General features: G+C 33.1%; 1 protein-coding gene and 2 long non-coding RNA genes across 6 annotated transcripts; 1 reads left to right on the plus strand and 2 right to left on the minus strand.

Moving 5' to 3' along the window:
* Positions 1-1,088: 1,088 nt before the first annotated feature.
* On the minus strand, positions 1,089-7,188 carry LOC121245803. 3 transcript variants are annotated; one of them, XM_041143673.1, is made up of 8 exons: positions 6,476-7,188; positions 6,088-6,388; positions 5,574-5,796; positions 5,152-5,219; positions 3,373-5,020; positions 3,105-3,289; positions 2,527-2,713; positions 1,089-2,433 (listed from the first exon to the last, which is right to left on the minus strand). In XM_041143673.1, exons 3-8 carry the CDS (start codon positions 5,722-5,724, stop codon positions 1,796-1,798), a joined length of 2,877 nt encoding a protein of 958 aa, XP_040999607.1. In that variant the 5' UTR covers positions 5,725-5,796; positions 6,088-6,388; positions 6,476-7,188; the 3' UTR covers positions 1,089-1,795. The 3 variants fall into 3 exon arrangements, with proteins under 3 accessions (XP_040999607.1, XP_040999606.1, XP_040999608.1); XM_041143672.1 differs by having other exon boundaries at positions 6,088-7,188; XM_041143674.1 differs by having other exon boundaries at positions 3,105-3,268; positions 6,088-7,183.
* A 6,000-nt stretch (positions 7,189-13,188) lies between these two features.
* On the minus strand, positions 13,189-24,893 carry LOC121244929. Its single transcript, XR_005936508.1, has 3 exons — positions 24,762-24,893; positions 16,405-16,409; positions 13,189-13,200 (listed from the first exon to the last, which is right to left on the minus strand). It is a non-coding gene; the product is annotated as an uncharacterized LOC121244929 (long non-coding RNA).
* LOC121244920 lies at positions 24,775-25,948 on the plus strand. 2 transcript variants are annotated; one of them, XR_005936506.1, is made up of 3 exons: positions 24,775-24,910; positions 24,994-25,113; positions 25,751-25,948. It is a non-coding gene; the product is annotated as an uncharacterized LOC121244920 (long non-coding RNA). The 2 variants fall into 2 exon arrangements; XR_005936507.1 differs by having other exon boundaries at positions 24,803-24,847.
* Positions 25,949-26,297: the final 349 nt, after the last annotated feature.

The raw sequence follows: 26,297 nt of genomic DNA on the forward strand, positions 1-26,297 counted from the left end.
TTTGAAGCCCTTTAATTCACTCTACTAGAATTATTATTCAATGAAAATGAAATAATATATGCCATTAAGTAAAACTTATACAAATGAAGAATAGTGTATCTAATTAAATTACAAATCTTTATTTCTGTTAGTTTTCTTAATGCATGTCATTATTTTCATTTTGATTTTATCAATCTTTATTTCTGTTAGTTTTCATAATGTATGTCATTAGGTCTCATTTATTTTTATAACTTATCTCATTTCATTTAATCATTATAATTTTTTCAAATTCTCATCCAAAATAAAATAAACAATTCAATTTTTTCAAATTTCAAAATAAAAATAATATTAAAAAAATATATTCTAACAATATTTTATTCAATTTTTAACTTTAACTCATATCATATTATTGCATAATGACATTCCATAAAAAATTGGATTCACAAATATGAATTTCTATTTTTTTTTTCTTGATTTGGATAGTATAAAATGGTTTAGACTTTTAAAACATTTTTTAATCATATTTACAAGATTTTCAAATGAAAATATTTAGATAATTACATATATTGTTTTGAATTGAATATCTCCAAAATGCGCTGTGACAAGTTTATAAAATATCTGAAACTTTCTTGGAGAGACACTACTAGCTGTGCAGTTGAAGTACCTATCTTTCTGCTTTCGAGGAGTTCCATAAGATTGATAGGTTTCCCAACGCTATTTGGAGAAATTTAGAGCAATGCTAAAAGACACTATTTGGACAGTGATACGAAATAAGTTTAGATAAAAGTTGAATAAAATACTGTTAAAATATTATTTTTTAATATTATTATTATTTTGAGATTTGAAAAAGTTAAATTTTTTATTATATTCTGTACGAGAATTTAAAAAAATTGTAATCATGAGATGAGATAAGATGAGATGATATAAGACTATTTCTGTATCCAAACGAGCCTTAAATATCATTGGCTCCTCAATATTTATGAGATCAGATCCAGACTTCTCAATGTCTTTCATGTTTGCTTATTTATTGATGACATAAGTAAATGATAATATCCAACACAGATGAGCAACCAGAAAAATTCTGGGTGTGCATAATAACCAAAACCAGCTGGAACAACCATTTCATATTTTGATGTATTATTTCCAGCAATCCATTGCATAACACTCAGTTTGTGTGGTGAATGGTGAACACAGCACTCCTAATTTGTAGTCACTTCACCTTGTTTTATGCTACACACTCATTTAGTTACAAATCACAATACCTTGGTAATTACAGCAGCAAAACAGAGGAAAAGAAAGAAAGAAACACATCTGAAAATAAAGACAACTGAGCACAAAGAAGAATGAATGGAATCAAACAAACTCAAAAACACCCATCAAATGCTACAAATCTACAACCAGTACACCTATATTGTTACTGGGTTAGATGCAAACTTTATCCAAATTTCACTCTTGTATCACTTAAAAATCGCCACAGAAAGCAGGCATATTTGTATTCTTGTAGGCCGCAGTTTGCAAACTGGATTTTCTGATCCTCACCCCTGAAGGATCCTTCGAATTATGATTTTCATCTATGAAGGCTCTTCAATGATAGTTATAAAACGTTGAAGATTGTAAGATATCTACAGGATTTCTGTGGAAAAGTCAAGAAAAGCCAAGTCAAATCATACCAAGAATGTCCAAAGGTCCCTCCCAAATCTATGAATGCCATCTCTTTTCCCAGATGGACAAGAAAGTTGAAACGACTTGCTTTCTGACCATCTCAACACAGTGTGGGTCAATGTATGGCATGGATGCAAATAAGTTGATTTGTCTTCTACAAGCTGATGCTGTTTCCATTTTCCAACTCAGTTAGAACGGAAGTATACTCACTCGCTTGATTTTCATTTTCACAGCCTAATATGATGTCTTCCATTAAGTCTTCAAGAATAGCTTCACCCATTTCAACGCCAATAGTATCAACGTCAAAATGAAGATCCATCCATGTTCCCATTCTTCCCATGTCTTTTCTGACAATTTGGTCCAAAGTATGAGGCAGCGGCAGAGGAAGGAAATGCCAATGTACTCCTTCGCAGACCTCATGAATAATATTTTTCATGTTTGGAACTGGCCTTATGCTAGGCTTTATGAACGATACCCAGGGGCAGCAGCCAAAATGGCGCTGACAAACCTCCAGGAGAACTTCATTAGTGCAATCAAAAAGGAGCCTCCAGTTATACCCAAGATGGTTGGGAAAGCACTCTACCTCATCAAACAATGATGGGTCAAGAAGCTGGTCTGAAGCAAGGCACTTCACACAGAACTCATCCCAGTTCAATCCAGACGCTTGCAGCACTGCTTTTACGTATTCAAATATGACTTCCTTGTCATCCATGCATGATTTTGCACAGTTAACTTGACTTGCAGTGGAAGAGTTGTGTTCTTCAAATTGAATCTGTTGCAGTGGTAGCTTGACTGAAGAATTGTGAATGAATTGATATTAGCGTATTATCCAAAATGAAAAGTAAATTGTTTCAAGTCATTAAAATCTCAAAAATGAATGCCTACCAGATGGGGATGTAGACTTTGTAGGGCTGATGTCATCCTCTGTAAATAGAGGCTCAAGAACAGATACAGGACTTGGCCGCTCTGGTATATCAACAGCACTTTCAAGATTTTCAGCTTTCTGGTTGATTACAGAGTTGTAAGGGGATACTAATGGAGGAGATGACACTTGCTTCTTCTCATATGATTCCTGCGAAAAGAACAACAATAGTTGTTAAGACAAACATGATTGATGCTGAAGACACAGTGGTTGTGGTGGTGACAATCACCGTGGCAATGCCTGTGACGATAGTAGTGGTGCCAGTAGTGAGAAAGGTGGTGATATCTGCCAATGTGGTGCTAGTGCCACTGGTGGCAGCAATGAGTCATAGAGCTTTAGAATTACGAAGAACTTTTAGCTGGGCAAGTATCCCCTAGTTTTGAGCATTTTGAGTTCTTTAGTACTTATAGACTCGGGTAGAATAAACGAAGATTGGATCTCAACAACTTCATAGGAATTTAAAATCCATGCCTACAATTTTAGGAGACCAAAATTCATGCATACAATTCCTAGGCAAAGAATAGGACCTATGATATATCACCTGTTTCAAGCTTTCACAATATTCTGTATCATCACAAATTTCAGATGTTTCAGCATTTCGATCATCTCTGGTATCCAAAGAGCTACTTGAATCAGGCAGAGCATACATTACACTGATCTCTCCCTGAACTACAACGTCAGTCGATTTCCCAATCACTACAGCACCTGCAGAAATAGAATAAAAGACTAAGCATTGAAGAATCCAGAAACAAGCTTGAAATATATGAAAACGCTAATCAGGGTATATTGGAGAATTTATAAAATAATACCTTCAGGACTCATCTCATCACTAATGGAAACAAAGGCTCCTTCCTCTCCATTACCATAAAAATGATCTTCTGAGGGACTTGGTTTTGAGCTAAGAGCTAGTACTCTATTAACAGGGCTGTCAGAAATGGACGACTGACTCTCCAAGTTTTGTGTTGCCTGATCTAGATGGCTGACAATGTTTTCTCTTTTGGGAGACCATGTGTTTGAATTGACCTCCTGAAGTTTAGCAGAGGCAGAAATCCTCATCTGAGAAGTTACGAATTTATCCTCCCAGTTCCTTCCAGGACTGCCAATGGGAGTCAAGTTGTACTCAGGAAGAGAGAGAATCCTACCAAGGGTTCTATGAACCTGTTTGCTTGAAAAATCTACACCTTCATCCTCATTGCTCAGCAGTTCAGATAGATGTTTCTTGGCTTCAACATAGATATTAGATACCCTTTGCTTGGGATGACCATCAGTTTCATGTTCCATGCTTATTTCAGGATCTTTCAGTTTGCCAGTCTCGCCTCCTTTGTTAATGCCAACAGCAGGCCCACCAATTCTTTCTGTATAGAAATGATCTATACTTGGAGAACTTTTCCCAGTGTTTTCTTTATCAATTTCCGTGTTACTATCTCTCAGATCATGAGGAAAATTATTAGAAACAGAAATTGTAGAGATTCCACTCCATTCCTTTCCCATGGCACTTTTCAACTTTCTTTTAATTTCAGCAAGAAAAAAGAGTGCACCAACTCTCTCAGTTGACCCTTTATCTCCAACAATGCAATGCGGTTCTGGTGATGAGCCAACACCAAATTCAGTTTTGGAATTTTGAAAGCCTGCCGGTCCAGGCTTCAAAATAACAATTCTATTTGAAGCTTCAGAATTCCCATTTTGTTTTGACAGGCTTCTTTTCTGAGACTTGACTTTTCTCCCGAAAAAGTTACGCTGCTGCTTATGATTGACACCATCCTTAGCTTGTCTTAAGCCACCAAGCTCCAGATCTGACAAGTTGGATTCAGGAACTGACTTGGGTTCTTTGCCTTTCTCTATCTGAGTGTCCTTTAAGTTTAGAACATATTTCGCCATCAGCGAGTTTGGGTCTTGCATCAGTTTCTGAAACAATTCCTCATCTGAACTTAAAACCTCAAGACCACCAACAACTCCTTTGGCGTGGTGGGTTTTCCCATTTTCTTTGTGATGTTTCACATTAACAGACTTCTGATTTATAAGGTCCTTTATTTCCTCCCTCAATCCGTCAAAATCAAACTGCTTCTGGTTTGATGGCATTTGAACTTCATCATCCTGATCATGCTCCATGGAACTTAAACTCTTCTGATGGATCCAGCGGCAGAACTCTTCCATTATATCATCTATGCGATTATTTTCTATTGATTGTTTCCCCACATACTCATTACAAGAGCATTCTGATTCCAAGTTTTTCGAAGCATCCAAGTCATGGTTGTCCATATCACAGCTTTTCTTGCGAGTCTTTTTTGTTCTTTTGTGCTTGGTCTTTATGTTGCTCTCATGTCCCAATTTGCTAGGTTTTGGTTCTACTTCAGCATTGCTATTCTTCTTCTTCAGGTCCTGCTCACTGAACATCTCCTCTTCCATTAGTTTCTTCACACTAGGCTTACCTACTGCTGTTGTACTCTCTTTACCATCCTGGAACATTTACAATTTAATACTATCAAATTTATGTGCATACCAATAACTTAATTTCGCAAGAAAGTTCCACATTAAAGTTACTAAGTTCACATTCAATTTGGATTCGGGGCAAAAATGACAAGACTTACAAGGGTGCCTTGATTATTTCCATCCAAGATGGTCAACACCTCAAACTTGTTACTTGAATATCCAGTGTCTGCAGAAAGAAGAACAAATTCCAACAATTGCAAGAATTAATACCCTTTCAATGAGTTTCATGGGAATCTCCTACTTATTAACCTATAATCCCGATTCAAAATGAAAACAATGTAAATTGATGACATGTTTGACAAATAACATATGCTCCTGCAATATACCTATAATACACAGACCCAGACACCACACGTGAACACAGCTACTTACCAATTCATGTCAGTCCAAATAAGTTTTTTAACCGGTAGTATTAGAAAAGGCCTTGTATGTTACAAGTAGCATTTTGTTGAACCAAACACATTCCATACACATATTTGTATATATCTATCTTTCAGTTCTTAATGAACCAAGTTCTTACCGGTGACATGCCTGCTCCCACGACTCTTATCTGAAAGCAACCTTTGAGTTGAGCGACCCTGGCGGAAGTCAAAGATACTGATCAAGCCCCACATACAGCCTGACTGATCTTTTCTATACCGCAATGGGAGTCTTTGGGACCTTTTCCCCATAATGACCGAGTGATCCTTGAATTTTATTTCGTCTTTAATCAAAATTACACACTGGTAATGGCCACATTAAACCTGATGATCAGAAAAGTGAGATAAAAAATAAAACAGTTAAAGTATGTTAAACCGATATAAAAAAATCCCTTTCTCATGACACTAGGGTCACATTTTCTGTTACGTTTACTTTACACTGGACTCGAACAGAAATACTATATTGGACATGCAAATCAAGGTACAACTACAAGAATTTTGGTTTCCATTGATGAGATGCAAAATGATCATACAAACTCTAGTCAGTTTCCATTTTCAGTATAATGATTGAAGACAACAGTGATTATTAAGAAATGCCATGCATAAAAGAAGTACCTCAAATATAGAGCTTTTAAATTCAGTATGCCAATGAATAGCAATTGCAGTCGGATAAATCTCCCAGAGAAAAACAAGCAGATTCCAATTTCAACTCCTCACGCTTTCAACTGAGTAAAGCGCAAGGCACTAAGGCTTGCTTTGGATGGCAAGGTATCAAAGCCTTCTTTTTTCAACCATAAGCCTTAAACAGCTCCTCACATACTTTACAAACGCTCAAACTTCCCATTTATCTGCTCTTCCCTTCAAAGAAAAGACCATTTGAGATAACTTTATCCCCTCTACCATTAGCAATCCCAACCTGGTCACAGGTCAACAATATTCACCATCAAATTTAATGGAAAAGACTGATCGATGAACAATTCTGCGGAAGAAAAGTGATCAAAACCTTCAGGGAGACAAAAGCCTTTATCTGAAACTGAGAAACCCAAATCTCATAACCGTCAGTTCAATCCAACTTTGGGGACTTAAGCACAATTGGATTGATTCTGGAAATTTGTTTACTTTTGCTCTACAAAAACTAATTTAAGATTCATTGCAAATGCTTAAGCCGCTAAAAGAACAATACAGAATGGAAAAGTAAAAATTCCAATGATCTCCATAAGCTTGAAACGCTCAAATCCTCCAATTTGCAAAGTCGGAATCCAAAGCTTCTCCCAAAAACTCCACCAAATGTCGAAGCTTCAGGCACCGAAAGAGAACCCCAGTTTCACCACTAAAGATTTCCAAAATATTAAGCTTCCTATACACACGCAGATGATTTTTTCAGCAACTTCTACCAAAAACAAAGACTTTTACCATGTGGGCATCTTTGTGACAGGCAAAAAGAGAGGCTCAGATGCTTATCTTGCACCGACCCTTTATTTTTTTATGCAGACTTTCTCAAATGGGGCAGCCATTAAAGACTGAGGAAAGTGGTGGTGAGGTACTGAAAGGGAGAGGAGAAAGAATTACGATGTTGTTGGCTGCAGTAGAAGAATACGTGACAGTTGGGGTAGGATTGCTGGGGCCCACTATTTTTTGTGTGTGTGAGAGAGAGAGAGAGGGCTTTGTTCGTAAGGAAAGTTTGGGCAGTCCGCATTTTGTTTTGCTGCAGTTCCATCTTCCGTCATCATCAAATTCACCACCACTTTCTGAATTTCTCTCCCTATTTGCGTGTGAAATCCTCTCTCATTCTTGGCACTTTCTGCTGGTGGCAAAAGAAAACGATCCGAGAATTGGCGCGTGCGGATCTTAGAAAGTCTGTGAGAGTTGAAAAATCAGACACGGATTGAGGACAGCTTTTGCATGTAAAAAAACATGGTATATACAGTCAAACCACACATATAATACACATTCAAAGGAATATTATAGACAACAATGTAAACATCACGCATTTATGATCGACTAATATTAGGTATAAATTTTAAATATATAAGTTTTGTGTAGACATTTTATGAAAGAAAAATTCTCTACACACTAATATGTAATTTACTAACAGTCCAAAAAAAAAAAAAATATATGTAATTTACTATTTTTATCATTTTATTTAAATACATACATATTGATATGTTTTAATAATTTTTTTTTACAATTTTTTAAGGTGGAGTCTATATTTTTACAAAAGCCTACGTGAGATTTGTCTATTTGGAGCTTGTACAAATAATTTTTCTTTATGAATTCAATTTCTTTCATTTTATTTAAACACATACATATCGATATGTTTAAATAATTTTTTTTTACACTTTTTTAAGGTGGAGTCTACATTTTTACAAAAGCCTATGTGAAATTTGTCTTTTGGGGCTTGTACAAATAATTTCTTTTTATGAATTCAATTTCTTTCATTTTAATAATATTAATGATCTATTTAGAAACATAATTATTCTCAAATATTCTCATACTATTTGACTACTATTCATAAATTATTCACTAATATTTTATTATTATTCACAGATCATATGATATATTCTTAATATCCAAATATAACCTAAAATTCATTGAAACTATCCATTCATTGATGACTTTTTGCTAGTTTAGCAAGGCAAAAGGTTTCATGGCTTTACTTTAAGTGTCTTGGTTGGATTACAAAGCTAATTTGAAGCAACTTTGCCATTACTCTTTCACCCATGCCATTATGACACTAATAATATTTGATTTTTGAATTCAAATTTGCCTCTTGTTTGAAGGGCTCTAAATAAATCCTAATTGGGGTATGGTGGAATGAACCATATAGTAAAACATAGACATGCTAGACAAAATATTATGCGAATGAATTTACAAGGTATCTGTAATTTGTTATTTTGTTACTTGTAAGTCATTATGTAAACATACTATTTATCATGAGATAATAATAGTAAGAGATATTATATTCTCATATCTTTTCAAGTCAATAGGTAGAGTACATCATCCACATAATTTAAATGATAAGATCTAGTTTGTAATATTCAAATTTTAATTTTTTTTAAATCAACTTATGCCAGGTAAGTACTTTATTACGTATGCTCTACATACTGGCTTGATAATAAAAATTTTCTAATAATAATAAAGAAAAAGATAAATATAATTTTATGCTAATAACATGATGCATACTTCTATATTAGTAATTCGATTTTATATATCAACAAACGGAATTATAAATAGAATTTCTTAATCTATATAATATTTACAGTTGGTATCTTAAAGATTTTTCACAAATATTATATTTTTGTGACCAAAAGAGTAATTTAGGAGTGTCGTTACGTCACTTAATGGTTGGGAATGTAGGACTTCTTTTCTTTAAAAATTAATCACTGCATATTATTAATTCTAAATATTATTCCCACTACAAGAAATTAGGTCTTTCTCAGCGATTTTAAAATCGTTGCAAAAGAAATCGTTGCAAATATTTCTTATTTCTGGTGATTTTCAAGTCGCCGCTCAATCTCCAGTGTGAAGTTGGGAAAATGAGGAAGAGAATTTACACTGCACTTTTTGCGGCGATTTTTTTTGCCGCAACAAATAATTTTTAATTATAGCGGTGTTAAAATTTCGTCGATTAGAAAATCTCACTGCAATTGAGGATATTTGCGGCAAACATTGTCGCCGTAAAAAAATATTTGGCAATTAAAGCTTATTAGCGGCGAATGAAAATCACCAGAAAACCTAATAAAATTTAAAACTCTCGCGTTACGTTTTCTCCTCATTTGTTTCCCTCGAGCCCTCTTCCTCGCCCCCCCTCTCCCCAATCCCTCTTCTCCTTCAAGCCTCCGCCATCTCTTCCATCTCTACTTAGATTGGCTATAAATGCTGATATTGGATCCATCCATCTCTTCCAAATATGAATTTATATATTTTGGGAGTAAGAATCAAAATAAAGAAATAAATGTCTTCGATCTAATAATATATGGATGATATTAGAAAGAATCAATCTACTCTAGGTCCTATATTTTATAAATAAATAAAATAATTTCTCTCTTTTAAAAAATATGAGAATCACCATCTTATATTCAGTTTGGAATATTGGATATATTCATGTTGGATTTTGAAATGGAACTAAATTAGGGATTGAATACGATCATCATCTGCATGGATTAGTTATAAGAGTGCCGCTACTGATCACTCCCCTCAAAGTTTGTTATGTGAAGAGACGGAAGATAACAAGATTGCTGAAGGAAGTGAAGGAATGTAGTAAATTAGTAAAACGGTGTGTTGAGAGAATAAATGAAACGGTTTGTTTTATGTTATGTGAATGGGCATAGTGGGTGTGTTTTATGTGTAATAGTTTGTGTTTCCTTTAATTGTAACGGTGTGTTTTGGGTTCCATAATGTATATAGAAAAATTTTATACATAAGTCTCACATTCTTGCATACCACTTAAAAATATGTGAATTTATTCTTTTACCATCATATTTCATGAAATATGAAATATGAAACATGAGGATAAAAGAGTAAAATTACATATTTTTTAAGTGGTGTGCAATGTGTGGGACTTATGTGTAGCACAACTCATGTATATAAGGACCCTTACATGCAGATCAAAGCATCAAAGTGTTTGTAGAAGAAATTCATGTGGAGGTTCAGAGTTCCTCGAAAACTCTCAATCAAGAATTGAAGTAAATGATTCTTGAATTTTGCTACTTCTCTATCTTGATCATTCTGGAAGTTTCCATAGTCTTTCTTTTATTTTCTTGTTTGCCCCTTACAAGTTAGTATCAGGGAGGACTGATCCTCTAATGACAGAAACACGTGCAACAACTTTGAGTTCACAGCAGGAAGGGGTGCAAAAGCAGCAACAAGTGGTGCATAAGTAGTTGGAAGATCATCAACAAGCCATTTATGGAATTACTGAAATGTCAGATCAATTGACAGATATGATCCGATCTTTATTAGAGAATAGATGGTCTACTTCTGTTAATGATGAATTTAGAGATTTTAGAGTAATTGGACATGAAGATAGAAGCTTTGTCCCTAGGGGAGTACAACTGGATTTTTCACATTTTGATGGGAATAATTAGCTCTGTGGGTTTTCAAAGTCACCCAGTACTTTGAGTTTAATCAGACTCCTCCTTGTCATAGACTCTTGTTGGCATCATACCATATGGAAGGGGAAGCATTAGTGTGGTATCAAGATGCTCTTGATTGTGGTTAGTTCACAAATTGTGACTTTTTTGTGAAGTGTTTGCAAGTTAGATTTGGGGATAAGCTTATGATGATCCAATGGAGGTATTAACTCACCTAATTCTCTCTCATTTTATTTAAATTAGTTTATGGCACATCCTTCACAGTAGATTGGAGTTGGAGCTTCCCACAATTGTTGAATTTATGAAGTTTTGATTTTGAAAAAAAAAATCCTGAATTTACCTTCCAATTTTCACAAGAAACTCGATGGTTACTATTATGAATATTGTCATTAATTATTTTATTGATCATAATCTTTTTAACTATTGTGTCGTGATGTAGTATCCCATTGAAAAGATTATTTATTAATTTTTAATGAATATTTTCATTAATTATTTTATTAATCATAATTGGAGAGATCAAAGTCTTTCCTAGGCCTTAAAGCCCACCTATGCAGCCTAAAGGCCCCCGAACCCGAAGGAAAGAACCATGAAAGGCTCGAGCATCATGTGGGCCACCCATTCAGGATCCATACGTCACCTGTAGGAAAGAGATCCAACAGATTCTACATCAGTATGGTAAATTCAGATGTGTCCCTGATCATACAAGATCAGATAAGGAGGAAGATTCATATTATTAACCTGACTCAAATAAGAGATAAGGTTGTTACGAAAAATGAGAGAAAACCTCTCCCAAACTCTATATATATGAGAAGAGATGCAATAGTCAAGAAAGTGAATGGTATCTCTATTTGGTATATGAGTTGAATAATTTGTTTGACTTAGGCATCAAAGATATTTAGTCGTTGCAGTATCTTTTGTTTGGGATTTGTCGTCACCACTTTTTTGTGGTGCGCTTGAAAGTAAGGTCACAGTTGACGTGCGGTTATTACTACTAAGAATGCTATCATTTTGATTTGGGGATACCTAGTTTCAGCCCCTTTCAATGCTCGACTGATGTAGTATACTGGTCTCAGTGTTTTTCCCTCTTCACATATCAGGGCGGTGGATATGGCGTCTGGTGTAACTGACAGGTACAAGAGTAGAGGTTCTCCCTGCTTGGTCTGACTTAACAGTGGAGGATGTGCCATGTATTCTTATAGTTGCGCAAACTTTTTGTCACACTCGCCATCCCAAGTTAACGTTCTCCATAAGACTCGAAAAAATGGTAGGCATCTGTCTGTCGACTTAGACACGAACCTGTTGAGCGTCGCGATTTTTCAAGCTAGCTTCTGCATTTCGTTCAGGTTCCTTGGCGACTCCATCTCCATGATAGCCCGCACTTTCTTTGGATTAGCTTCAATTCTTTTTTTCGATACCATGAAGCCTAGGAACTTGTCTGATTGTACCCCGAATGCGCACTTCATCAAATTGAGTTTTATTTTGTACTGTCATAATATTTTAAAGGCTTCCCTCAAGTCTTCTACATGTTGTTTTGGTTTTTTACTTTTGACCAGTAAGTCGTCAACATATACTTTCATATTTTGCCCACTCTGTTCCTTAAATATCATGTTTACCAATTTTTGGTATGTTGCTCCCGCATTCTTCAAACTGAAAGGGCATGACTTTGTAACAATACAACCCTCGGTCGGTTATGAATGCTATTTTTTCTTGGTTGACTTGGCTCATCCAGATTTGATTATATCCTGAATATGCATAATTGAAACTTAACATTTTGTGTCTTGCGGTGGAGTCTATAATTAAGTCTATTTTGGGTATGGGAAAGCTATCATTCGATAGGCTTTGTTGAGATTGGTGAAGTCCACTAATATCCGCCAATTTTCGTTTGGTTTTTTCATGAGTACTAAGTTCGAGATCTATTTAGGGTTGTGGGCTTCTCTAATGAATCTGGCTGCTAGGAGTCGATCGACTTCCTTTGCAATGGCTGCATACTTCTTGGTACTAAAGCTTATCTTCTTTTGCTTGATCGGCCATACCTCTAGGTTGACACTTAATCAGTGTTCTATGACTTCTTCGTCGATCTTGGGCATATCCTCATGAATCAGGCAAAGATATCCTAATGTTCAACGAGGAGTTGTTTCAACTGTCACATTTCTTCGCCCTTTATTTTAATCTTGATCTTTAATGTGGCTTCAGGGTGAGCTGGATCAATGGTGATCATTTCGAGGGGCTCATCGGCCTCACCTTGCTTCATGGCATCTTTGTTTCTTGTTTCACCCTCATGTACTACCACTTCTGGTAGGGAAGGTGGAAATGTACCACTTAGTGCTAGATATGAGGCCATCCTCACATCTTTTTCTTTGTCCCTGAATTTTTGCACATAACATTCCCCGACGAGCACTTGCTTGCCTCGAATTTTCCCTATTCCTGCTTCTGTGGAGAATTTCATTTTTAGGTGGTAAGTGGTGGAAATGGCCCTGAGGACGTTTAACGTTGATTGCTCAATAATGATGTTGTACGATTATCAGGTCTTAACCATCAAGAAATCCATCATCGTGGTGGATGTGCAAGGGCCGGACCTTGTCGGCATTGGTAAGGCGATCGAGCCCATGGGTTGCACCGCCTCTCCTAAAAATCCCTTCAACGGGATGGGTGCTAGGCGCAATCTGTTTTTGTTGATCCCCATATTTACGAACACACCCCAAAAAAGGATGTCATCGAAGTTGTTGTTGTCGATCAGTATTCTACACGTAGTGTAATTGGCCACTAACAATAATTTTTTTTATTATTGTATCGTGATAGTATTTCGCATTGAAAAAATTATTTATTATTTTTTAACTTATATGTCAATTATTTAATGTTACATTAGAAATGATAAAAATATGATAATTAAAAGGATAACAATTAATATTTCATCTATTTTTACTACATGAATATTTTGTGCCACAGTTCTACCTCATCCCCCTCTCCTATCCCCTATTATTTCTTTTGAATATTTGGTTTTTTTCTCTATTTTGTTTGGTTTAATATATTTAGAAAGTACTTACCACTTAATTAATATATAAAAAAAAATGTGATTATAATTACATGTGTATGTGTTTTTATATCCTCCAGTTTCACGATATAACTGGAATAGTAAATTCTAAAGGATATTAATTAATTTAAGAGTGAGTTAGTAACATTATATAAATATATATATATATACACTGTAATTTTTTTTTTATTTAATGGTTAAGAAAATATTTTTTGATTAGTTTGTGGTTTTTTTTTCTTTTTAAAAAATGATTAAGGAGTTTAAAAAAAATATTTGAAAAAAATTAAAAAATAAAATTTTTGCAAATTCAACGACTTTTCTCAGTAGTATTAGTCGATGGGTGTACAAAATGGGACCAACTCCAATAGAGACTTTTTGTCCTTTTTATTTTTTATTTTTTATTTTATTTTTCAATCGATTGAGAGAGCCAACATGAGACAATAGGTCCCCCCCCCACTTTCGATGCATCATGTCCTATGGTATGACAAAAAAACAATGCTTTTTTATTTTGTTTTTATTTTATATCTACATGACAAAAATAGTGTTAATGGGTAATTATAATCGACTCCCATAATTGTTTAACAGCTATATATTTGTTCACCCATTTAAATCTTAATTTGTTGTATTCGAATTGAGAAATATTCACTCTACACAAAAGTCTTATACAAAAAAATTTACATATTGATATGTCTTAATGTAATCCATCATATTATAAAATTCTTTTTATTATAAAGTAGATCAAATATATTATATTAAGTCACATCAATATGTAATCATTTGTACGTAAAATTTTTGTGTAAACATAATACTTTGTTTATTAGAATTTGGGAATATGCTAGCGATGTTAATTTCTCTTTTAGGTGAACATATAAACTATATAAAAAATTACACAAATATTCCTAGTATATCTAGAAATTATTATCTAATTTGGAGCCAAACTCATCTCCAAAGTCGGACAAAAACTTGTTATCAGAATATGCCCAACAAAGTAATGTTAGGTGTAAGTTTCCAATAAATAAGTATTGTACATGCCTTTTATAAAAAAAATTAGATCTTGCTAAAAAAGAAAATAATATTTTATATTTTTTTTATTGATGGGTCTATTTTTTTATAAGTAATGATATTTGCAGTCATAGAGTGCGTAAGCGTAACGCATTCTTTTTGAAAAAAATGAATAAATATGATATTCACATGAAAAAATTAATTTCTTAATCGTGAACCCTACTTTTTTTCTAAAGGAGTGTGCGGTATTTACATAATCTATGACTGTATCTAGTATTAAAGGAGACTGCCTTAGACTTATTTATTTAAAATTTGTATAAATTATTACTCTAAAGTAAAAATGGGGGGGTAATGCAAGGCTACCAAACAAGGGGCCACAAATACAAAAACATAGCACCAAATATATTGCTTAAGTAGTGCATGCTCACATTAGGGTGCAAATTATTTGGATAATGACATATCATGAGAGTTTATAATTTCATGCTCTTTGCTGTCTCATTCACTTTGTACTTTCCTCTTAACAGTATAACCAATGCGAGAGAGAAAGATCAGAGCTCATGTGTTTCTCTATTTCTGTGCATGCCAAGTCGTTGAACCAGCTTTTTCCTTGCTTCCCCTCAAAGATATATTAAATAATAATAATAATAAATGAAAATAAAGATAATTTATTTTCTAGTTCGACTATGATTATATATCCACCAACTTTAATTTCCACCAATGTGAATTGGACCCACTTAAAAATTTTATAAAGCACATTTTTTAGGGCTTAGATTTCAAGTTTCATGATTATATTTGTTTGCTGATATTTTTCGCATAATTTATATAAAAATATATTATTTTTGTGGGAAGATAGTCAATTATTTCGAGGGTAGTTTTTTTTTTTTTTTTTATATGAATATGACAGTAAATCACAATAATCCAACTTCTTATGTAATACTGTAGGTGCAATATGGTTTGTTGGTACTTGTGACTTTATAATATTGTCACCAACCGTCGTGTTATAATATTATTTACCATTTAATTTGGATTGTATAGTTTCTGCGTATTCATTTTTTAAAAAAAATGAGTCACTTAAAAAATAATTTTTTTATTTGAATTCTAAATTTACTATTTAAATATATATATATATATGGACTACACATTTTAAACAAGCAAAAAAAAAAAAAAAAAGAGAAATTAATAAAAAAAAGTATTTTTTTATGGTTGGGATGCTAGTTTGAGGAGGTTATGCAATGTTTATCCGAAAGAAGATGGGTAGCTATTACTTTGGCCTTTTATTTTAAAGCTAATTGTTTAATTAAGGAAGTGGAAATAATCATGAAACTTGTGATGAAATCAAGTCTTATTTATACCTTATCGCAACTTAGGTTAACTTTTTTACTATGAATAGATGTTAGGCTACACTTCTCCTATTCCAACCACCCTTTTTTTTTATTGGATGCTTCCTCTTTTGAAAGCCCATGACTTCTATAAAAAAAAATGATAAACAAAAAAATAAAATTTTAAGGTCATGTCAAGTGAAAGTGTACTTGTATGGATGGCAATGTGTTGGCCAAGAAACATTGAAAAGATGGAGCTCTACCATTAATATAAAAATTTAAACGTAGTTTGTTTTAAAGCTTCTCCATTTTATATGTTTAATCATTTTAATTTAATTTTTTAAAATTTTTATATAAAATAAAATAAATAATTTAAATTTTTTAAATTTTAAAATCAAAATAATATTAAAAAAATATATTCTAATAATATTTTATTTAATTTTTAATTTTAATCTCAACTTATTTCATTTCATCTATAAAAATAAACGATACCTTAATTTGTAAGATAATATAATTTTAAATTTTTTTATAAAATTAAATCTTATTATGTTAGTAATATGAAGTAATATCGGTTTGCAAATAGAATGACTCATCTATAAGACTGTCTTATTTTATCAATCATATGTTATTTTTTGTTAACTTTCAATGAGTTTAAATCCAATTTATATAATCCCAATCTTGAAAGGGATGGGGTCTTTTGGTAAGTGGCTAAGGTTGCATATATGGGTATGGGTATTTCAACAACAAAGCTTCATGTTTCATTAATCCAAGGGCTTTGTGGGAGATATGCTAATCACATCATATGATTGACAAATGAATGAGATTGAATGATAGCATTGAAATTCAAGACCTGATTAGTGTCACAATCTTCCTAATAAGACAAGGTTAATAGATGTGATTAGAGAGAGAGAGTAATAAAATAATAAATGATGAATGAATTGTCAAATAATAAGTAAATATAAATCAAGCCACCCAATCATTTGCTGAGAGAATAGAAGTTTAATATCCATTTTTTTTTATTTTTTATTTTTTAATAAAATATTATCTCTAATCTTCCTTTTGAAAAGGCTAGGCTAGTGACATTACAAGGAGGGCCCACTTTCTTGTATTATTCACTGCATTTGTCTCTTGGATGTTAATACTAGTTGATAGAGGATATGAATCACAAGTGGATCCCACCTTAAAACCTTTATTGAATGGACAATGTATAATCTCTTTAACTTCACTTTCTAGAAACTAATTGTATAATTCATCTTCTAATTTTGAATAATTTGTTGTGAGAAATAGAGATTTCAGATACTTTTATTTATATTTATTGGCGCAAACGATCGCAAAGAAATTCACTAATAAAATTATAGAATATAAAATCGAGTAGCGAGAAAATTTGTGAAACCCAAAGTCCCAATATACCCAAGTCTCACTCACTCTTCAATAGGAATTTTTTACAAAGGAGAAAGAGAAATGTTTTAGTCATGAAAAAAAATATTAAATAAGTAATGTTACATACAGTTGTAGAATGTGTAAGCGATATTCAATCCGTTTTGAAAAAGAGTAGAGTTTACTATTAAAAAATTATTTTTTTTCATGTGGGTCTTGTATTTATTCATTTTTTTTTAAAAATGATTGCATGATATTTGTACATTTACGACTGTAACTATCATTTCTCATTTTGGGCAAACTTGAAAGCAACTGAGCTTATAGATATCAAATTCATGTTTGTGGCTGTTAGGTATTGCTATCATTGTCAATATTATTATTAAAACTGCCATGAAATTATCTAATAATTGCTGGTAAAAGAAGTGATACAAAGAGCGTCGGTAAGGTGAAAATGTCAAACCAAAGCTTAGAAAAAGAGGGCCACCTACTTCGATCCATATAGGAAGGAGCAAAGGTGGGCTTTACACTCTTGTCATGGGCCAGGCATGGGTACGTAATTTTTACATTTTATATTTTATTCTCAAATATTTTGATAATATTTTATTATTATTTTATACTTATTTTTTTATTAATATTCAATATTTTATTATTATTATTTTTTATTTTTTCACTAGTATTTATAGAATATCTAACTATCCAAACGCAACCTTAATATCAACTGCACGGAAAGCATGAAATTTATAAGTAATAGAAAAACTTTTAAAAAAGGAGACCCTCGATGCTTCCCTCGAACCCACATTTTTGGCACTAATTTGCTGTATCATATCACAAAGTTGTCTGGAAATCTTTTCTTAGAAGTCAGCTTTAGGCTTTAGTGATAGAAAAGGAGGGAAAAGAGAAAGAAGAAAAACAAACTGTAGCACGTGGCATGAGGTGTGGAGAGAGATGTACGAAAAGTAATCAAACACATTGCATGGGCACTAGCACAGAGCAAGCAAACACAGCGAAATGGGGTCTTTCAGCCACAATTCCTTCAAACACCTTTGTCTTTTCATCACATGAACTGATATCTTGCACCTGAACAACCAGCAAAGGCACCAGTCCTTTGTCATAACCTCATTTTAAACAAGCAGATGACTTCTTCCTAAAACATTTAGAATCAATTGCCAATAATTGCAAAGTTTTTGTCAAAACAAAGACTGAGTTAGGGATCTCAAATATCCGATCCAATTTCCAATTCTTTGAGATATCACACTTGTAACACTCCATATTTGCCAGCTGGACAAAGCATCAGAGCATTCACATTCGATGCCTCAAAGCACTACTTTTCCTGTAATTTGATGTTTATTTTACGGTTTTGGTCAAAATACCCCTACATCCAAATCCCTATTATAGGGAAAAGGCTTATGGGATGAATAGTGGTTTTCTAAATATAGGGAATCACTATTCATTTCCTAAATCATTTTTTTTATCAATATTTTATTTTAATATATAAAATAAATTCTTTTTTTCAATCATCTACACATTCTCTCATACTTATATTTGTTATAGTTTTAAATAATAATTTAATTAATTACGAAAATATAAAAAAATTAATTTTAAAAATATTATCATATCCACACAAATAAATAAATAAATAAATAAATTTTTGTTTAAAATTGTTGTTCAAAATATAAGAAAAATATATTGAGTAGTTAAGTTTGTAAATAGAAGTGCGAGAAAAAGTAATAAATAAATAATAAAAAATTATTATTTTAATAGAATAGAGAAATGATAAAGAATGAGACGTAGAAGGTTTTTAAAAGATAAGTAAAATTTAAGAAAAAATTTTAAGAAAAATACTTTTTAGCTAAATTATAAAAAATGTTATCGAGAATGAGATGAGAATGCTCTCATAAGACATAAAGTCAACATCTCAAAATTAATCACAACAATCAAGCAAACAATTCTAAAACAGAGCATAACCATTAAATACACAACGGAAACGTTTACCTCAAGTGGTAAATTGGATCAATTACAGTTATTCTAAGAGCATGGTGTTATTTGGATTATGTTCTTATCGACGGTGAAGTGTGCTAAATGGTTAAAATCAGAGCAGCATTTACATATTCTATAACCTAAATGCTGGGATTAGAGAGAACTTGTATATTTATGAGATATATTTAGATTTTCCATTACTTTTGTGTCAAGCCAAACAACGAGAGCAGGGGCTAAAGATCTAGCCTCCTCCATGTAACCTATGGCTGGCCAACTATAAAGTCATATGAAGTCCACTTCATATACAAAGTGTAATCCATGGTATAAACCCTTACCCGGCTCCAGCACTCACCCGGGCGGGTTGGTCATCTTTTATCCATCCCGGCCCAGCCTTTTGCCTTAATCCCTTCACCATTAGCTCCCGCCAAACAGGTGGCCCTACTGTCCAACCTCTGCCAATCCAAAACCAAAAGTCCAAAGGCCCGAAAAACAAATATCCAAAAGAATGATACAAATCACACATATCTGAAAAAGAAATGAGAAATAAAAAAAAAGAAATAATATTTACAGTTGTGTAATGTGCAAGCACCGTACAATCTTTTTTTTAAAAAAAAGAGTAAATACATTACTCATATGAAAAAAAATATTTTTTTAATAATAGATCTCACTCTTTTTTAAAAATATTGCGTAACACTTACATATTTCACGACTATATGTAACATTATTAGTAAAAAAGACAACCTAACTGTCTTGCCTTGTGGAGCAGGTGGTTGACATGCTCTCCCTCCCGAACTTGCAAAGTTAATCATGAGAACCATGACTGTTGACCTCCTACAAGAATCTTTAAAGAAGGAAAGAGATAGAGACTGTATCAACTGTCAAGAAAAATAAAGTTTCCTTTTGGAGCAAGCATCTGAAACATCTTTCCCTGCATCTTGTATTTCAACAATTATTCTTCAAATGATCAGTATGCACCAAAAAAATTTCATGCATGCAGTACTTGAAGTAAAATATCAACTTCTGCTCTCAAGCACACGATTTCAACACAATTTTAATATTTATTAACCTTTTAGTAAAGAGCAATATAGTCATATCATGATATTGGATTGATGAAAGCTTCTGTGCTCAAGGGGGCTAGCTGTAGAAGATGATTTAAATAATATCTCAATCATTTAAATGAAAAGTACTACTATGTCTTCAAAAAAACAAAAAAAATTATAAAAATGATTTACAAACTGACGTGATTTTATATGACCTGTTAGATTTATTTTACAATAAAACTAATTTTTCCATCAAGAATTATATAATTTTGTTCTTGCCCAAAAGGAAAGTTCTAGCAATTTCAGGATTCCCAAATAGAAAATGTTAAATGTACTTAAGAAAAATTTACAAAAAACTTACTTCTTTATAATCAAAACATTTCTCTTTATATGTAAAAACTTCTTCTAAATAATTAGACGTTTTATCTTGAATTAAACATGCTATAACAACTATATACTGAAAAAATATTTGAATAGAGCAAGAAAAAAAAAAGAGTGGAATGTATGATTTTTTTAAAAAAAAAATGTGTAATTAAAATAGAAGAAAACGCTTTGAATTAAATTTGGGTGAATTTTTTAAGAGGCAATCATGTAAATGCTCTTATATTTATTTGAATTGAGTATAATATATATGTGGGAGGAACTTGGGACTTTCCTCCTTTTTCTTTTTTCTTTTTGATTAGACTACCAACTCTTGGAGTACTACTAAACTGATCTTATATCATCATGAACCATGCTTTCGATTTTTTTTTTTTGGCTCTTGAAAAAGGATGACTTGCTGACCCTTTCAAATTCATGAACCTTTTCTTCATTATTCTCTCACTTTGGCAATATATTATGTCAAGAACTAAAAAAAAAATGTTTAAATTCGTTGAAAGACTTTGAAAATGGCTTGAGAATTGTGTAATTATCACATCTGACTTGACAGACATGCATGTTTGGATGTTGATCAATTTTTTACAAGAAAATATGATATACTTGACTTTGTTCAAAATTGTTGCTGCAAATGGGCTGTAAAAGAGAAAATACTGAGAGAAAAGTTTGCTTGAAGGCGAGTTATAATGTTACTTTTCATAAGATACTATTCGCCCCCACCAATAACGGTATGCACATGAGTTACAAGTAAATTTGCCTCTAAGATACAATGAAGTCCAGAACAAGTCTGTTTGTCTAACTGCGTTATACACATACAAAATTAGACTCCGAATACCTTTAGATTTTGCTATTTAACTAAGAGATTAGAAATATGTTCTTTACAGAATAAACAGATCCTAATAACAAGTTTTGAAGAAATGAAAACTTTTAGGAGAGAGAGAATTTTGAAATTGTCTTCTGAACTCTTGTCATTCTATGTTTAAATTCGTAGGCCAATAGGTCTATTTATAGAGAGGCAAAGGATGTGGATAAAAAGTTGCAACTTTTTATTTTTCTAAAATTTGATCCGAACAGCCAACATGTATATTTATTGTGCCTATTACCAAGTGACACAATTATTGGACCCAGTCCAACGATCACGTTGCTTCCCTCCATCTAGCTTGCCCAAGTTTGAGTCCCAACTGCTGCACCTTTTGCATTTTATTTTGCAGACTGTGCCTTGGGATCCATCATCTTAATAAATCACTAAAATTCTCATTTGTAAAAAGGGTGATTCGAATCCTCACCATGAGGATCAATAATGGTGTTACTCAATATCATTGAGCCATTGATTGCTTAATGTCGTTGTGTAGACCCAATTGATTATAATGATAATTCATAGTTTATAAACTTTCCATAAATTCTCCATTTCCAAATTATTGCTCCCAAATAAATTCAAAAAATAATATTAATAATAAATATATTATTTTGAAAATATTTCCAACAAAAATTACCGTTTCGGTATTTTAATTTTTTTTAATGATTAAAAAAGTGACTATTAGTTAATTTGTGTATTTTTTTTTAAATGATTAAAGATGTTAAAAAATATTTATAAAAAAAATTCAAATATACTAGGAGACACGCCATCAGTACATGCTCCTTTTTAATATAAGTTGGGACGTTCTGTATATAAAAAGATTTAATTTTAAGTATAATTTTAAGATATGTAAATTTTGCAAAGTCTTCTTAAAAAAATAAATTTATGATTAAAAGAAAAACTTGCAGACTGCAAATGAGAGAAAAAGAAATAAACAAAAAAGTGGTGGAGAAGAAAATGTTACTTTTTCTCATTCCTCCTCTGAGTATATGCCAATACAATGTTTACAAAGAGAATATTCTAACCAATCCTACACCAGTGGACAAAATTGCTTATAGCAAGCTGTACAAATGCGTAACAGAAAGCAACAAAAAAAGAAAGAAAATTGGCTGTCTATTCTGGAAGGTTATTCCATTTCCTTTTCTTTCTGATCCTTGTGATTCCCATTTCCTTCTTGAGATTCTGATTCATGTTGACACTGCTGCATATGCACATCTTTCTTTCTAAGCTGCTGGTAGCCTTTGTTGGTAATTCTTTCTTTTTCTCTTCATATTTCAACAGCCCCCCACAAGGTGGAGAGTAGATATTTTCATCTTGGATAAATGAGAGAAAAGATTAGCAGAATATAAGGACTTTGTTAAAATGTCAGCAACTTGATCAGCACTACTTACATGTTCAGCCACAATACTCCCATCTTGAACCTTATCACGAATTAAGTGACAGCCACGTTCTATGTGCTTGGTCCTCTCATGGAAGACCGGATTTGTTGCAATGTGTAATGCAACTTTATTATCACAAAACAACTTAGTTGCTTGAGGGTGTTTTATTTGCAAATCTTGTATCTGGGCATGCCCCCTAGTCTGAATCACTATAAGCTCTAAGTTTCATGCTAGATGTCGAGGGATAAACTAGTCCTTGCCCTGGTGCTCCTTTAATGTATCTTAATACTTTGTGAGCAGCATTCAGGTGTGGCAGCCTAGGAGTTTGCATAAATTTTGACTCAACAATTGGACTACATATGAAATGTTAGGTCTGGTTATGGTCAAATATAGTAATCTTTCAATAAGTCTCCTGTAAATAGAAGGATCAAGTATAGTCTCTCCTTCATCCTTCGAAAGCATGAAGTTTTGATCAAGAGGTATTTTTGTTGGCTTAGATCCAATTGTTCCAGAATTTGCCAATATGTCCAATGCATATTTTCTTTGGCAAATATAGACCCCTTTCTCTGATCTTGCTACCTCTATACCAAGAAAGTACTTCAACACCCCCAGATCTTTGATTTTAAAATTGTCATTGAGAGATCTTTTGAGTGAGGAGATGATGTTTATATCATTTCCAGCTACTACGATGTCGTCCACATAAACCAAAATTGCAGTGAAGGAACCTTTGGTGGCTTTTGTGAACAAACTATAGTCTGCCTTAGATTGTTGGAATCCTGGTTTAGTAATGAAATCATATAGCTTGGAGTTCCATTGCCGTGAAGCTTGTTTTAATCCATACAGGCTCTTCTTAAGCTTGAAAACCTTTGACTGACCTTCCATAGAATATCCTTGTGGCATCTCCATGTATACCTCCTCTTCCAAATCATCGTGTAAAAATGCATTATTTACATCAAATTGTTGCAAAAACCAGCCCTTAGCTGCTGCCACAGCCAGCAAAGTACGAACAGTCACCATTTTTGCAATAGGAATGAATGTTTCATGATAATCCAATCCTTCTTGCTATGTATATCCTTTTGCCACTAGTCTGGCTTTGTGCCTTTCAATACTTTCAGTTAATTTCTTACCGGCTCTTTGTTAATGGTCCATAAGTTTCAGCCGTTGGTTTTTTCTTTTTAATTTGGTAGTGGCTGATTGTTCATTGTGCCGTTTCTTGGAAATACGTTACTTTATTCACCATTTCTTTGCACAATTACGAGTGTATTTTGAATTGTTTTAAATTGAATGGAGGTTGGCATCCAGTGAGTGGGTGTGATTCAAGGGTAGTACTTTTTCTTTTCGGTACGTACGAAGTTAGTATATACATATATATATATACATATTTTTTTTTTTTTTTGAAAAAGATAAAGATAATGTATGTATATATTTTTTGAGAGTATTTCTAGATAAAAGAGAGGTGTTCTTTTGAGCGGAGCTATGTGCTCAACCACTTGTGCAGAGTAGGCTTGAGTCATACGAGGATCAGTTGGGCTGTTGTATCCTAGAGGAGTCAAGTTAAGAAGATTTCTATTGCACCGGTTAATTTGAGACTTTATACACCGCAGAGGGCTTGAATCTCCTTAAAGAGAGCGATATTTCCGTGCCTCAGTCCAAACTGGCTTTGTCTTAATTTTATTTTAATTGTAATTTTTATTATATTATTGTGTATTTCCCCAACACAGTCTATTATAAAGATCAGACCAAAAACCCTCAAAATCCCCATAATTCCTACTCCATTCCCTCACTGGACTTCCAACCTCACCCCACACATCCACTGCAGCTGGACAATGTTTTTGAAAACATCACATACAAAATCTTCCTCCATATTGCAGATTGGACAAGAAGCACTTGACACAACCTGTTTCCTCAAAAGGCTGTTTTTTGTAGGTAAGATAGCATTAAGGACTCTCCACATGAATTCTTTGATCTTTCCAGCAACTCCAAGATTTGGTGAAACTTCTTCCACTGCTCCCCATTCTGCTCCTCTGATAAAGCTACGAAGATTTTGTCTCAGGTTGAATATTTGGCTGCAGACGAACTTTCTGATACTTCTGGCATAAACAAATGGACATGTAAATGTTCTTATACATATCAAGGAAATCATAGTTATGCTGTTAAATCGAACTGTTCCACATCCTGTAATTGCATTCCAGGTATGCTACTACTTTTATGGTATAAAGCATCAAGAGGAAGCTTTGACTAGCATGTTAAACAGCTGCTGAACACACACACACACACACACACACACACACTCATTCATTGCCTCTTGGTTAATTTATATATAGAATTTCATATATGTGTTCTTAGAAACTTCTACCAGCAACAGCACACTTACCTGGAAAGAAGGTGAAAAATGAAAAGTACATTAGCATAATAGTTCATTCTGGACATAGTTCAATGCTTGTAACTAATAATTCAGTTTTATTTTTCCTTTTCTTTTGACTTGAACCTTGTATGAATTATGAGTTGAAATAAGCAATACACTTTGGCAGGAGATGGTTACTTCCATTCATGCAGAAAATGAAAAAAGTGATATCTTCCATGGTTAGTGCTAGCTTGTCAGATTTATGAATTATCCAAGTTATAAGCTGCGGCCTGGGGGTTAAAAGATCAAATTAGATAACAAAAGTAGATATTACTTGGATGCTTTTAAGCAATTACTTTATGTCCTCCATTTATTTTTGGGAGTGATCTCATATCATGAATATACTTTTGTCTAACTTGGTTGAATTACAAGATCATCACACTAATTATTTGGACCTGACTCATCTTATATTTTTGTTTTGGTAGGGATTTCTTGATTTACGACTGAACCCTATAAGGTAGTGAAACGATGTGAACTGTTCTGTAACTAAAATACTTGCCAATATAGAAGAAACGTAGAGAAAAAGTTACTGGAAAAAAAAATCGATGCAGCTCTGACAAAAACTTTTGGTAATATGATTTGTGTTACTTTTACACACCCCTCTTCCTTCTATTTGCTTCTCTCCCCAATCATTTGGCAGTGATATATCTGCCTCACCTCAGTATTCCGTGTAACATTTTGCAAAGTTCTTGTTTTGGCTAAACATATTCATGAGTTTTTCGAGTGTAGCTGCATTTTGTTTTATCCGAGGGTAATTCTGATTTTATGGTACTTCCACCTTGTCATGTAAGGTCTATTGAACCATCTATTCAGAAAATGTTCTTTTCTTAAGCAGGGTGGCATTCTTGTATTGGAACCTCAACTTTGGAAGTCGTATGTAAGCAACTGTCAAGTTTCTGAGGTAACAGTTCTTTTGCGCTAATGTTAATTGCTGATAGCTTACTCTACAGTCTACACAGTATACATGACAAC

Source organism: Juglans microcarpa x Juglans regia, chromosome 1S (genome assembly GCF_004785595.1).
Source record: "Juglans microcarpa x Juglans regia isolate MS1-56 chromosome 1S, Jm3101_v1.0, whole genome shotgun sequence".
Lineage (NCBI taxonomy): Eukaryota > Viridiplantae > Streptophyta > Magnoliopsida > Fagales > Juglandaceae > Juglans > Juglans microcarpa x Juglans regia.